Source organism: Pseudorasbora parva, chromosome 19, assembly GCF_024679245.1.
Source record: "Pseudorasbora parva isolate DD20220531a chromosome 19, ASM2467924v1, whole genome shotgun sequence".
Taxonomy (NCBI): Eukaryota; Metazoa; Chordata; class Actinopteri; order Cypriniformes; family Gobionidae; genus Pseudorasbora; species Pseudorasbora parva.
In genome coordinates this window covers 29399441-29414066 of record NC_090190.1, presented here as the reverse complement: position 1 = coordinate 29414066, position 14626 = coordinate 29399441, and the positions used below count along the sequence as shown (strand labels likewise).

General features: G+C 36.0%; 1 protein-coding gene across 2 annotated transcripts in view; it reads right to left on the bottom strand.

The window, feature by feature from the left end:
• kcnh8 (potassium voltage-gated channel, subfamily H (eag-related), member 8) overlaps positions 1 to 11592 on the bottom strand; it is a 74967-nt gene extending 63375 nt beyond the window's left edge. Inside the window, exon 1 of one of the 2 annotated variants that reach the window (XM_067426333.1) lies at positions 11389 to 11592. In XM_067426333.1, the coding sequence (XP_067282434.1) occupies positions 11389 to 11464 (76 nt within the window). In that variant the 5' untranslated portion in view covers positions 11465 to 11592. Of the gene's footprint in view, positions 1 to 9321; positions 9417 to 11388 lie in introns of those variants that run through there. The other variant, XM_067426334.1, reaches the window with a different exon arrangement.
• Positions 11593 to 14626: the final 3034 nt, after the last annotated feature.

The following is a 14626-nucleotide window of genomic DNA, read 5'->3' as shown; positions in this document are numbered from 1 at the left end:
AACGGTTTTAATTAATTAGTAATTAGTGTCTCTCGATTAGAAAAGCATCACTTTTTCTATTTCTCATAACCATTTTGTCAAAATCCTGAACCCTATTATTAAAGGTCCCATGGCATGACCATTTCACTTTATGAGGTTTTTTAACATTAATATGAGTTCCCCTATCCTGTCTATAGTTTTTTATAAAATGAAACTCAGATGGACCATTCTGAAATATTCCCCATATGTCATCATCTAAGGAAAGGTTACCTCCCCTTTCTTTGCTTTGCCCGTCCAGCCCCAGAGAATTTGGAGAAAATGGATTCAGTTTCTTATTACATTTAATTTGCAATGTCAGCACAGGTTTTACAAACAGACTTTTACAGTATGGATTCGACAGCACCACCACGAAACAGTGCTCATTAATGCCTGATCTGTGATCAGTGATTTCTGGTGTGTAGCTAATTATTCAAGTTTACACAGACTTTCTTCCTAAATCGTTTAATACTGTTTATGTATCAGTGTATAAAGCCAGTGACTAAACGATCAACATTGTTTCTATTAGTAGCATAAAAAAAATCTGTTATTTATATTGTGATTAAACTACAGTGATCGATCAAAGAACAGTCTCTTTATAATGTTCGGAGCTGTCAATCGCATGTCGCAAGTATATCTGGACATTTGCCCGTTATAATGAATTAATTATAATGATTTGTTAATCTCGACAGCTGTAATAGTAAAAATTCTAAATAGTAAAAATTTTCACATGTAATATGCATCTAGTGGCAGCAAATCTAATCTGCCGTGAGTGTAGTCTTAGCAACTCTCAATAGACTTCTGAACTGTAAAAAACAAACTCTGGTCAGGCCAATCACATCGTATATAGAGTTGGCGGGTGTGCTTAACATAATGACGGGCAGAGTTGCGTGCTACTAGTTAACACAGAAGCTGGTAAAACAGCGGTCTTTCGAATCAGCTTTGGCCGCGACTCTGAAAGACTTGGAGTTAAAGGGTTACTTCAGCGATTAGCATATGGCTTTGTATCAGTAGAAACCCTGGAGAATATTCAAATTATTGTGCTTTCACCCCTCATATCTCCCTGAGACAAGAGATTTATGCATTTTATTTCTGGAAAAATTCCTCCTATGATGCAAAATGACGATTTTTGCATCATAGGAGGAATGTTTGCCCAGAGGCTAAAGACTACAGCCAGCAGAGGGAGCCATTTCCGCATGTTTTGAATCTGCGCATGGGGGATGGGAGATTACACTCAGCTGGCAGGGAGAGCTCAGCTTGCAGACAGGATCATTTAAACGGAGCCATGGTGAGCAATGTAAGTCTTTTAACTTCTCAAATTCATTTCTATGAAAGTTAAGCTTGCAAAGGCATAAACTGAAACGCGTGCCAGACTGAACTCCTGTGTGAATGTATGCCGCGAATGTAGTCGCAATTACCTCAGCTCTCATCACTCCTGCAGTTAGTGCTCAGGGCTGTGACACTCGCACGGTGACTCACTCATTATGAACAGACACGTTCAGTTTTTAATTGTAGTGTCTTCTCTAACTCAGTCACAGTAATGAAGTTAGTGGTGTTGGGAATGGCCTCACAGGGCAGCGAAGCATTCTGGGAATTGTAGTCTTTCATCCCCATGGGACAAAAATACATTTTCTGTCTTTTCTCAGTCTAGAAGACACCAAATTCAAAAATAATTTCACATTTCTACTGCATTGATGACTCAGTTTAAATACAGATTCATCTTCCCAGCGCTGAAGTACCCCTTTAAGCTTTTCTTTGAGAAAAGAACAAAGAACGGCACTGAAGTCATTCTTAACAAGGGAAGATGTGTTCGGAGTTTTGCCCACCGGATCACCGGATACGGCAAAAGTTTAATCTATCATTTAGCTCTGCTTCACTTTCGTTGCTCTGGTTGGTTGTAGCGCTATCCAATTGTGTGCAGAGGGAGTTTGAAAGACAACCGTTTATCCCGCCCCTCGGATTGAGCCCTGTCAATGGTGAGTTTTCAGACCAAACATCTTGATGTGGGTCTGGCTTGTCAGGCTAAGAAAAATTCATTTTATTTCTAAATTCAGAAAATTCACTCACCCTGTGCCATTCAAGCCTGACTTCAAGCCTTCAGGCCATTCAAGCCTGACTTTTTGGACCCCACTGACTGAGATTGAATAGGCAAAAACATATAATATCTGCAAAATACTTAAAATCATGCAGCTTGTTTAAGAAATGCCTAACATTTATCAACATGCCAAAACATCCTTTACACTTATATTTAGACAAGCAGGCCATTTCTAGGGGCTATAATTATTTCACAGAGAGACCACCTAGCACCCACTTTGAAAACAATAGTAAGCACCTAGCAACTACACATGGAACACCATGGCAATGACTAAAGAATCACCTGGAACCCTTTCCGCTTGTTAAGACGTGATGTATAGGAATACTTTTTTTGTGCCCAAGGTACTCTACTTTTGAAAGCAAAAGCTTCATATTTCAGATAAATGCTGTTCTTTTGAACTTTCTATTCATCAAAAAAATCCAAAAAAATAATAATTTTTAAACAACTGTGTCAACACTGATAATAATCATAAATGTTTCTTGAGCAGTAAATCATCATATTAGAATCATTTCTGAAGGGTCGTGTGACACTGAAGACTTCAGCTTTGCATTACAGGAATAAATTACATTTTAAAATATTCAAACAGAAAAAAGTGATTTTATATTTTAATAATATTTCACAATATTACAGATTTTTCCTGTATTTCTAAAAAACATAAACGCAGCCTTGTTGAGCAGAAGAGACTTCTTTAAAAACATTAAAAAATCTTACCATTCTAAAACTTTTGACTGGTAGTGTATATATATTCATATACATTAGGGCTGTCTTACATTAATTACGTTTATCTAGAATAATGGCAGCTTCTCCCGTGAAAATTATAATTTATCATATAAAGCCAGACCGCGACATTCAAAATTCTGAAAGTTCTTTAAACCGAAGCCGAATAAAATGCTGTAACGGCGGTTTTACATTTCTGGCGCAAGCAGTGCGGTAGCAGAGCAGAAGCTGTGCGTGTGGAGAGCAGGAGTCGTGCCCCGTGGTGCTTTCACACTGCCAGTGCTTAATTTTCACGCAGCTGAACCGTGGCATCTGTATTTCAAATACAGAAGAATATTGTCCATTAGGTCACATTTTCCAGTGTTCTCCTCCGACACCAGTACTTTTATTTATTATGGGCAGCATATATATGTTGCAAATGCAACTGGGTTTTCCTCTGTCCCAAACAAATATGCATATTAAATGCTGTATATAGGCAGGTTACATGATTAAAGTAACATTAAAGTTAAGATATGCCTCTAGTTTTAATCATTTAAACAGGTCTTTGAAGTTAGGGCCAAAACTTCTGGCAGCTTTAGTCTTGCAATGACACTTTGCCAGTTGTAAGAAGTTGTTTATACACATGTATCTTCAAAATAGATCATTAGTTATGCATTAACACTGATCAACCGAGCTGATTTTTTATAACCGATACCGATTATTTGCACGTTTGTGTGTCCGATAACCGATATATAGAACCAATTTTTATTTGTGTTATTTCTGTTTTTTACAATTATAGCAAAAGCAGTGAACTGAACAAACTGTTTTATATAACACCTTTTAAACTGTAATTTTTGCAATTTCACTCTTACAAATAAAACAAAACACCTCTACATCATCAATAAATAGAGTCTGAAAGAGTGCAAAAAATGTTTAACATTAGGCACTCTCAAGTCAATGTTGAGTAGTAGTATGCATCCTTCATATCTCTGAAAAGTCTTTAGTTTTATTATATTTATAAAAGAAAGATAGGCTATATAAAAAACGAGTGGATGGAGGCATTTCGCGTGGGTGGAGCTAAAGAATGACAAGCGTGCGCAGCTATTTCACTGAGAGCGTCTGAAAACTTCTTAAACGTGGAGAAAAAAACGTTTTTCTAAATAAACCATTGAGATCAATCAGATTTAGCCATACATATATGATCCAGAATCAGATCTAGAGGCTGAAATTGAACAGGAGAAGCAGCAACAGCAACTACAGCAGGACATCTCAATGGTATGTAACGTTACTGTAACTTATACAGGTCCTTCTCAAAAAAATTGCATATGCGATAAAAGTTCATTATTTTCCATAATGTAATAATAAAAATTAAACTTTCATATATTTTAGATTCATTGCACACCAATTAAAATATTTCAGGTCTTTTATTGTTTTAATACTGATGATTTTGGCATACAGCTCATGAAAAAATTCATCTCAAAAAATTAGCATATCATGAAAAGGTTCTCTAAACGAGCTATTAACCTAATCATCTGAATCAACTAATTAACTCTAAACACCTGCAAAAGTTTCCTGAGGCTTTTAAAAACTCCCAGCCTGGTTCATTACTCAAAACCACAATCATGGGTAAGACTGCCGACCTGACTGCTGTCCAGAAGGCCATCATTGACACCCTCAAGCGAGAGGGTAAGACACAGAAAGACATTTCTGAACGAATAGGCTGTTCCCAGAGTGAATGGTTTTACACGTCAGACTAGTGCATTTACATAGAAAAACAATGGAATAGTAGCGCATTTGAACGAGTTGATAGCTAACAACACAAATACATTTAAAGCAGTTTAACTCACCACCTGCTTCCAACATACGACCATGAACTTTAATTGGTAGAACTGCCCCTTCTTTCAGCATTAGAAGAGCTACAAATCTCGAGTTAAACTGTACCTTGTTTATCTTTGCCAAAATGCAGGAAACAAACAAAAAACTTGCACAACTCGGAACTGCTCGGAAAAACAAATACCATCCATTGTCCCATTAATGCTGGGTTCTTTGGGAAGCGGTGCAGGGTTGTCTTGCCCTGACAACCAAAAACACACTTCTCTGGTGACATTGTTGATTTTCGTGAAGTCCTATGACTGCAGTGCAGCAGCCGGCTTTCCTAAAGCATTTGCTCTCTTGCTCTAGTTGCGCTCACGCCCTTCCGGGAGAACATCCCATACGGCCCATACAAGGACATTCCACCCTATCTGACGTCAGATAGACCCATACTCGGAAAAAAACTTTGCAACACGTATAACCGGAATACATTTGCCACAGAAATACTCATTTGTTTGTTTTTTAATAGACTTAAGAGTGATAAGAATGGAACAGACTGGATTATTCTCTGGAATACTAGAAAAATAAACAAAAAAGTGCGAATACATCAGTCTCAGCTGGCATGTTATCAAAATTATTAATAATGTTTTTGTCGGACTGGAATAGATTATGAAATAGGCTACTGCTGATGACAACTGGTTTTCATCTAACACAGAACATTGCGGAGATATAGGCCTAATAATTCATTACACAGAGCTGTAATTATTAACGGCTGAACACGACTTTACGAGAAGAGAGAGAGAGAATAACTTCAGCGCTTTTTTCCACCATGAAACCGATATATATCGGTCGATCACTATACATTAACACTATGCTGAAAGCTCCTGTATGTGAACCTTTTGCAGATAAATACAAGTCCATTTTCATTTACTATTGACACAATAAGTAAATCGTACTCAACTATGGTAATTAATAACCTAATATAGTAAACAACACTTCCTTATTAGGTCTACTCTGTATACATTTTATGACGAATAGTATCATTAGTTATGTTTATGACTATATAGTATCATAATGTTTAAAATGCTTCTTGTGTTTATATATTTCATAATAAAATGACGCAAGTACACTAGCCTTCCTGAAATACAATTAATTTTGTCATCATTCATTTCATGTTAAAATAACAAATTCACTAACCTCTTTGAAATACAATAATCAGTAAAAAAAAAAAAATTTAATTGTTAATTATTTCTCTAATGGAAAAACTATTACTGATAGATTAATCAGAGAAAGCCCTAATAGATATAAGGGTAAGGATCATAATTTTTCATCACACATGATTGTATCTTAGCACCGTCTGCTATTTGCTTTTGACACATGATAGAATGTTTGGACCCTGAATCGGTGATGCTTGATGTCAGAATTAACAAGAGGATATCAACCACACCCTAGATCACTTTGGCATCATGTTGCCAAATTCAGTATGGGCGAGCATCACATTATCCTCATAATTCATTTTGTTTTACATTTGCACAGCACATAAAATGTGGCTTGATTGTGTTGCTCTTTCACTGTCTTTGATTGATGTAATAAACACAACATCCATCCACACATACAATTTTTGTTAAATAATATATATATATATATATATATATATATATATATATATATATATATATATATATATATATATATATATATATATATATATATATATATATATATAAACACACACACAACCTCCTGGTAATGCTCTCCACATGTATCATTTTTGGAAAGCCACTGTGGATGATGCCTAATGGGACGTTCTCCATTATCTCCCCCTGTGTCATTGTTGTCACTTTCCTTCCAATATGGCAGGCACTATTTCTAGCCATTCTTGTGCTATTCTCAGCCACGTTACCTGCGGCAGCCCAAGGTGTGGCAGTCATACAGGTAGTCTCTCTCCCCTGAAGGACAAACCACAGTCACATCATGGTTTGGTAAAATATGGACCCAGCAGCCCAGAGGACACCATGTCCCTTGAGAAGGATTCCTGTGGTGGAAGCTCTATCTCCTAGTGCTAAAATAAAACATTCTCGGTCCTCATTTCTCAATCTCAGACCTAGATGGGGGGAAAACAAGTTACCTAAATGTAGTGATAAGGCGGGATGTTACAAATTGAATGATAAAAGCTGATAGGATTTGCTCTGTGAAATCAGTAAACTGTTATCACACAAAAGAAAGCCAGATGTCAAGCAAGCAAGACTAATTTCTACAATGCACAATACACCTTGAGATGAAAGACCGCCTGACTGTTCTGTGGTTGACCAATTATATTTGATCGATGTTGGTCATTACCTAAGGCCACGCAAGGGATTTTATCAGGACATTAAGCACGTCTTTTTCGTGCATGAGCTGGTCTAAACTTTAATTAAACAGCCCTCCGATTGTTATCTCTACCAACCCTACTTGAGCTCTATATGAAAAATAAACATTAGGACAGCACTGTGTGATGCACTGCTGTCTAAGTCAGTGTGGTCTGCACATTTTGGAGATCTCCCTAATCAACTTACTCCCGATTCAACTTATCAGATCATTAGTAGGCCACCTCGAAGACCAGACATGGGTCTGTCAAATAAGCGAGGCTTCCTAAATGTGCAGTCCAGGTCGACTGATTGGACTGAGAACCACTGATCTCAGCATCAAAGCAACCCAAGTGCTTGACTGATCTAGCCGGGGTTACCCTCATACGCTGTCCATGGTGCTGAGTGAGCAGACGCTCAGTTTGGGAGCAGTACTGTGCACATATATATATATATATATATATATGTGTATATATATATATATATATATATATATATATATATATATATATATATATATATATATATATATGTATATATATATATATATATATATATATATATATATACACACACACACACACACACACACACATATATATATATATATATATATATATATATATATATATATATATATATATTAAATAACAATATATGTTTTAAAAACAGATGCTCCATATATTATGTAAAATATTTTAACATTATTTGAACGCATTCATTTCGACATATAATTTGTGTTAATTTTGCGATCACATTTCTTCAGTTTAACACATACAAATATTTAACACAATCAATGCTGTATCCATTTTCCCTAGCCATCATTGTAGCTGTGCTACAGTATATGATCAGCCGAGAGCTGCAAAATTCTGGATAAATTGAGAATCACAATTTTTTTTTTTTTTCGCAATTCTCCCATGATTCTGATGGAAAAAAACCTTAGAAAACAAAATAAAACAACACACATAATTTACTACAGATTCTGAATACATTTCATTGCTTCAATCTATTTAAAAAAATTAAGTTGAACGAAATCATTAAAAAAAAATATTTAAATGAAGGAGTCATGTCTCATTCATAAAGACTTTCATTATTAGATGAATCAGTTTTGGGAATGAATCTCTTGAGTCTTGAATGAATGATTCAATGAAAAAAAAACTTTTTTAAACAGTATCTTGTAGCCCACATTAGTCCTCTGCTATTTAATTGTTTGTAACACATAAATAATAAATTGTGTAGTTGAAAAGACTGTAAAACTGCTATTCTGTAGCCTACATTTACATGGCAGCTGCTCTCTCTCCAGATCAGCATTAGCGGGAAAGCAGATTTGAATATTGCAGTGTGATGGTTTTACTTTAAAAGGGTAACCAAAGTATTTGGTTCAAAGCCTGTTTCACGCCACAAGTGTCAGCAGAGCGTGAGTAGCGCGTGTTGATGCTGTGTATATAAATTAATGAGAGCATTCACATAGGAAGCATGACAGATGACTCTCTCATTCATTAACATGGGCAGCAAAATTTTTTGCTGCTTATGGTCCGCTGACACGTACCAAGTGAAAAAGCCATGGTAGACATAGTGGAATCGTTGTCGTTTATAAATAAGATTGCGTGGGTGTTTGAATCGGGATTGTGATCTTTTAACGATTAATGGTGCAGCTTTAGATCACGCTATCATTCATTCAAGTGCTATTAGACCATTCAAGCGCTATACAGCGCAAAAAAAAAAAAAATCAAATCTGTACTGGTGCGTTGTCTGTGAAGCGGCTCTCTGTGAACAAACTAGGGATGGATATTTTCCCAGAATATTGTATTCAAATATTTGGGCTCATAAAAATCGAATATTTGAATATTTGTTTATTTAAATTAGGTATTTTGAGAAAATGAGAGAGACTTTTTTTATCAACATGTCACCATTTCTGAACAACCTTAGGATAAGGCAATGTAGGCCAACACAAAGCGCTTAACGTTACATATCTTAAGGATTTAAAACATTAAACAGTAGGCCCTATGTGTAATATATATATATATATATATATATATATATATATATATATATATATATATATATATATATATATATATATATATATATATATAAGCATTATAAGAGCATCAGAGCGCCATGTTATTGTGCAGAACCTACATAACACACACACACGAGACACACGAGTCGGTATACGTTATGGTTGTCGTTGTCGTGTTTGTATAGTTTATCGGCTGAGAAAACGTACCACTGACAGGCGGAGAAAGATAACGGTTAAGTGAAGTACTTTGTGTTTTCTGTTCATAAACCCTCGACGAAACTTAAAGGAAGCATTTGTCTCGAGAACATTTTTGCTATCATAATTATATCGCTTACCCGCGCTCGTAAACGCAGTGGTCTGTCTTTCCTCATTCCACTGGTGTTTGGATTTCATGTGATTCTCTTTGTTCTGGTGATGATAACTCAGTTTCATTAACTGATTTTATCAAAAGTAACTCCATTTTGTAAGATCATTTTCAATTGTCATCTAACTAATTCCAAACATCGCGAGGCAGACGACGACATTATTTGATCAAATACACTCAACTTATTTACCCGCTCACAGCGACACCCAGTGGATTTAGTTATAACTGCAAGATTTAGAGGGATTTCTCATAGATCCACTGCATATAGCCTACAGCCAGCAAATCAACGCAGTGGAAGTATTTGTAGCTTTCGAATATTAATTACAGCTAGCCTACAATATTCGACTATTCGAATATTTGTGCACACACCACTAGAACAAACACCCGAAGCACACAAACAGAATGCCACTACAGACGGTGATAGTGCCTCATTCACGTCAAAATTCCCTTATTGTTGAGTATCCTTAACTTTTAAATTAGTTAAAAATGCTCAATAAACATAAAGCATTCTGAGAAAATATCAGTGTCAGATCAGCCTCATGTGTGTTGGGTCTTAAAGTGACAGCAGCCAAAAAAACCTGCTTGCTTTCTGTCATAAAAGTTAATCAAAGAACAAAAGACAAAGAGAAAATCACTCAATGCTCTTGACTGAATAACTTTTGTAGCTTTTAAGAATTACACAGGTATATTTGCGGCAATAGCCAACAATACATTGTATGAGTCACAATGATCAATCTTTCTTTTATGCCAAAAATTAAGTAGGCTAAAGATCATGTTCCATGAAGATATTTTGTAAATTTCCTACAGTATATATATATATATATATATATATATATATATATATATATATATATATATATATATATATATATATATATATATATATATATATATATATATATATATATATATAAAAATTTTATTAGGAGTAAGATGCATTGTGAAGGACTTATTTTGTACAACTTTAAAGGCGATTTTCTCAATATTTTGATGTTTATTTTTTTGCACCCTTCCAGATTCAAAATTTGCAACTTGTATATCTCGGCCAAACATTGTCCTATCCTAACAAAGCATACATCAATTAAAGTGGACCCTTATGACTGGTTTTGTGGCCCATGGTCACAAATCTTAAATTACTGTTTACATGGGTTACACAGGTCAAAAACAAAACTTTTTTGTGCATTTTAGGAGGGCAGGTAAAGATCTTAACCAGTGAAGATTTATTGCTCAAGGCTTATGTGAAGAAATTCACCTAATTTAAAAATCGTTATACTTTATAAAGCATTTTAAAGACATAAACAGTATTAGTAGCCCTGCAGTGATAATGGACTTCATTATAGTGATTAGCAAAAAATTCCATCTAAACATTTTCTACATTATTATCTACATTCAATGTGAAAGTATTAGCCTACAATAAATATATTACAAACTTTAATGTTAGATGTGATATATATATATATATATATATATATATATATATATATATATATATATATATATATATATATATATATATATATATATATATATAAAATGTAATGATGTTGATGTTGACAGTAGAACAAGCCCCTTTCTCATAAAATGAAGTGCATAGGCTACATTTTAAACCATGTGAACTAAAAGAACAAACAGATATAGCTTTTTTAAAGTTATAACTCCAAAGTTATTTAGTAACTTTAGTAACCAAAGTTATTAAGTATAAGCATTGTGTTTTTTATTCCAAAATAGTTATGCTTGATCTATTTGCATACTCATTTTGCTTGAATCGTTTTAAAGAAGCTCATAGTATAGCCTACCTACATTCTTATTTCTAAACCTCTAGCTATAATTAATCATAGGCTATTGTTTTTATATGTAGTCGTAATTGTATTGAATAAATGTTGTACCTTTTCACAGTGCACTTGTTCTGACAAACATGGTCTACTTTAAAGATCAAACAAACTACTTTCTGTCCAGCTCAAGAAAACAACTCTTCTCATTAGAACCCCAAAATAGTTTTTGACCACAAGCAAGGCAAAATGCCATCGCAATAACTCACGTGTGCCGTCAAAACGCGTCGCTATAGTATCCAAAAATGTGTTCTGCGGCGCGAGCAATCCCTTCATAACAGGCATTTTCCCGCCCTGATATCGAATTCCCCATCAAAGTGACGCGGCGTTGTCAGAGACAAAGGTAGAGACAGTTTGAAGCACTCCGGTGTAACTGAGCTTTCAGCGGGCTGAGACAATGAGAAGACCCCGGCTCCCTCACGAGCGCGAGAGCAGGACGGATGAGGATGCGCGCGCCCGTATCACTGGGAGTGACGCCCGCAGGTGCGCGTCAGGTAAATGGCACGCGATCAGTCTATACAAATGGCGCGTGGGATTGGAGATCAAAACAGATGTGGGACGCGGATCAGGACATTATATGTTTTATAATCACTCAATTCCCAAACGCTAGGGGGTTCGGGGCATGGTCCCTTGAGAAAGTTGATTTCTATGATCTGCATATGTGCATTTTAAGTCGTTTGAAGGCCCCCCAATATAAGAGAACTTTAAAACCATCTAAATTGGAAGTAGATTGTAGATTGTCAGGCTACCTGCTCTCCTTCTCTTCCCCCTCATAAAGCTGAGCTTTGACTTTTCATTATCGTGACATTGAAAGTAGGCCTAGCCTAACGTTAAACATAGGGTCAACTGATAGCCTATGTATTTTTCTAAGACAAATCATTTACTGAAGACTACCAGGAAAGCTATAGCCTAACTAAGTTTATTCAATTAATTCACAATATGTGCACAATCATTATCTTTAATGGTTTGTAAATGTTGAATGAATCACGTAAGTATAGGCCTAGGACTATTTTTTAATTGACAATTAGACAAAAGTGTATTAGTTTGCATCCCTGACTATTTATCATTTCTATCCTGAAATAGCTTCTAAAATGAAATGTTTAGTTTAGCTATATGTTACATCTTATCTCACACTTTATGACTGTTAACTGAAGTGTCGAGCAGAGTTCCCTGGTAAAAGTGAACATGTCAAACTTACGATCAAAGACGTCAGATTTTAGCCTAAGATCAGAGGAATCTTTTAGGATTTGCTAAATTTGTCTCAGACGCACAGAGACAAATTGCACAGTGTGCACCCGGCTTAAAGTAGCACAAATTTTGTGGGAAAACTGCAGACTTGGCAACACTGACTGAGCAGCTTCCCTGAACATAAAGCCCGCCTACTTTTTGATTAGATTGGTCATCACAAATATTTTGACATTGATGATGACCACTGAGGCAGCTCAGAGTGGCCAATTTGTGGGTGTTTTCAAACTGATATGTGTTTATAAATCATGATTTATCTGTATTTCATTTATCATGCATGCAATGAAAATTATCCCCTTCTCTCGACCCCACCCCTAAACCAGGTAAATCAGGTAACACAGTTGAAAACGTCCCTCTGTTTAAGGCCACGCCCACTGATGTGGTAACGCCTATTACTGCAGAGACATATACTTGGGCTCAAAGGAGAAGGTCGGTTATCTTGTTACTTTGCAAGGCATATCCTGGCAGCACTAGTTATGCAATTATTTGGTGACCTCAGTCCACATATGGTTAAAATAAAAGACAACACTATTTTATGCTTTTCAGAAATATTTCTGATTCCATCAAGTTAGATTGTATTTATTTTTTTATTTGTATTTTTTGTAAGGGATAACCATCAATACAACCAAACTAAATTACACAAAATGTTCAAAATTCAGAAAAAATGTATTAAATACATACCCTATCCACTTTTGTGCATTGTTAAAGGTAATTAATCATTCTCACAGAATGTCCTAGTTCAGTCAGCGTTGAGCATGGTGTATTTCCCCTCACGATAATACAGTAACACAGCTGGTCTCAGCGGGCTGCATACACCATTTAGGGTCTAAGCAAGTCCTGGAAGCCCCCAAATGTTGGATATGTGACCTACCACCAACGTCCAAATACTATGCATAGAAAGCCAACTTACCTACAATGTATTAAGCAAAAAACGATTACAGAAGACCTACATTGTTGTCCAGCCTGTCCATTTTATATGCTGGTTTACTGGGTTTAGCAGTAGAATAGATTAAATTGTGAATTAAAAGATAATGGCAGCATGGCTGATGTAGCCTACATCTGAGAATGATATGCCTATATGTGAAGGTTGAGAGGCCTCCAGGAACTTGTTTGTAGATAGGGTAACAAGATGTGCCCTGGGGCAAGATGACCCTCACTCCCATTACCTTAAAGGGTTAGATCACCCAAAAATGAAAATTATCTCATTAATTACTCACCCTTGCAATTCCTGACCTGTAAAACCATCGTTCATCTTCGAAAAAAAAAAAAAAGCTGCTGTCCGAAAAAAAATTTGTGTTCAAGATTTACTAAAAATGTAGTTTATATGTCAACAGCAGGAGATTATATGAACCACTGTAGTCACATGGATTTTAACAATGTTTTTCCTACCGTTCTGGGCATTGCAAGTTGTAATTACGTTGCTGCCTGAATGGTTCAGAAACCTTTCGGATTTCATCCAAAATATCTTACTTTGTGTTCCGAAGATGAACAAAGGTCTTATGGGTTTGGAACAACTTGAGAGTGAGTAATTAAAGGTGCATTATGCAACTTTCCGTCCACTAGAGGGCACCTATTCAGAACAAAGTCGTAGTTTGATGACGCCAAGTTTGAGCGCAGCATCTTGGGACATGTGGTCTTCACCTCACAGCCGATGGAAAATAGGACTCGGGCAGAAATCAAGTTCATGAATGCCGTTATTAATGTTACTAGCATGAAGAAGAGCAGGACCGAGTGTTATGGAGCTGAGCATGGCTGCTGGAGTGATTGTTACACAAACACACGGCTCGCGAGCCCCGGGCCTTTTATTATGACGGGACGGGACACAGTCGCCGGGCGCCTGCACTATTTCCGCTTTTATAGTACATTTAAGTGTGTTTAAAATTATGTTATGATGTTACTCTGCGTTCGCTCAGCGGTTGCTGTGACATGCTGCTAAGAGAAAAGCACTTCTGCAGAATAAAACCGAGGGTAACGCAGATATGATGCAATTGACAGGCGACTGGCTCAAACGCTATGCTGACACGTCCCGGGTCTTTGGTTAAAATAGCAATTTTCTCACAATTTACAAATAGTTGGAAACATTTGGGATATTGTAAGTACTCAACTGAACAAAATATATAACACTGGCCTAGGGTTTTTTTGGATATTTTACTGCAAAAATACTACATAGTGCACCTTTAAAGACTGAATTTTTTTTACTTT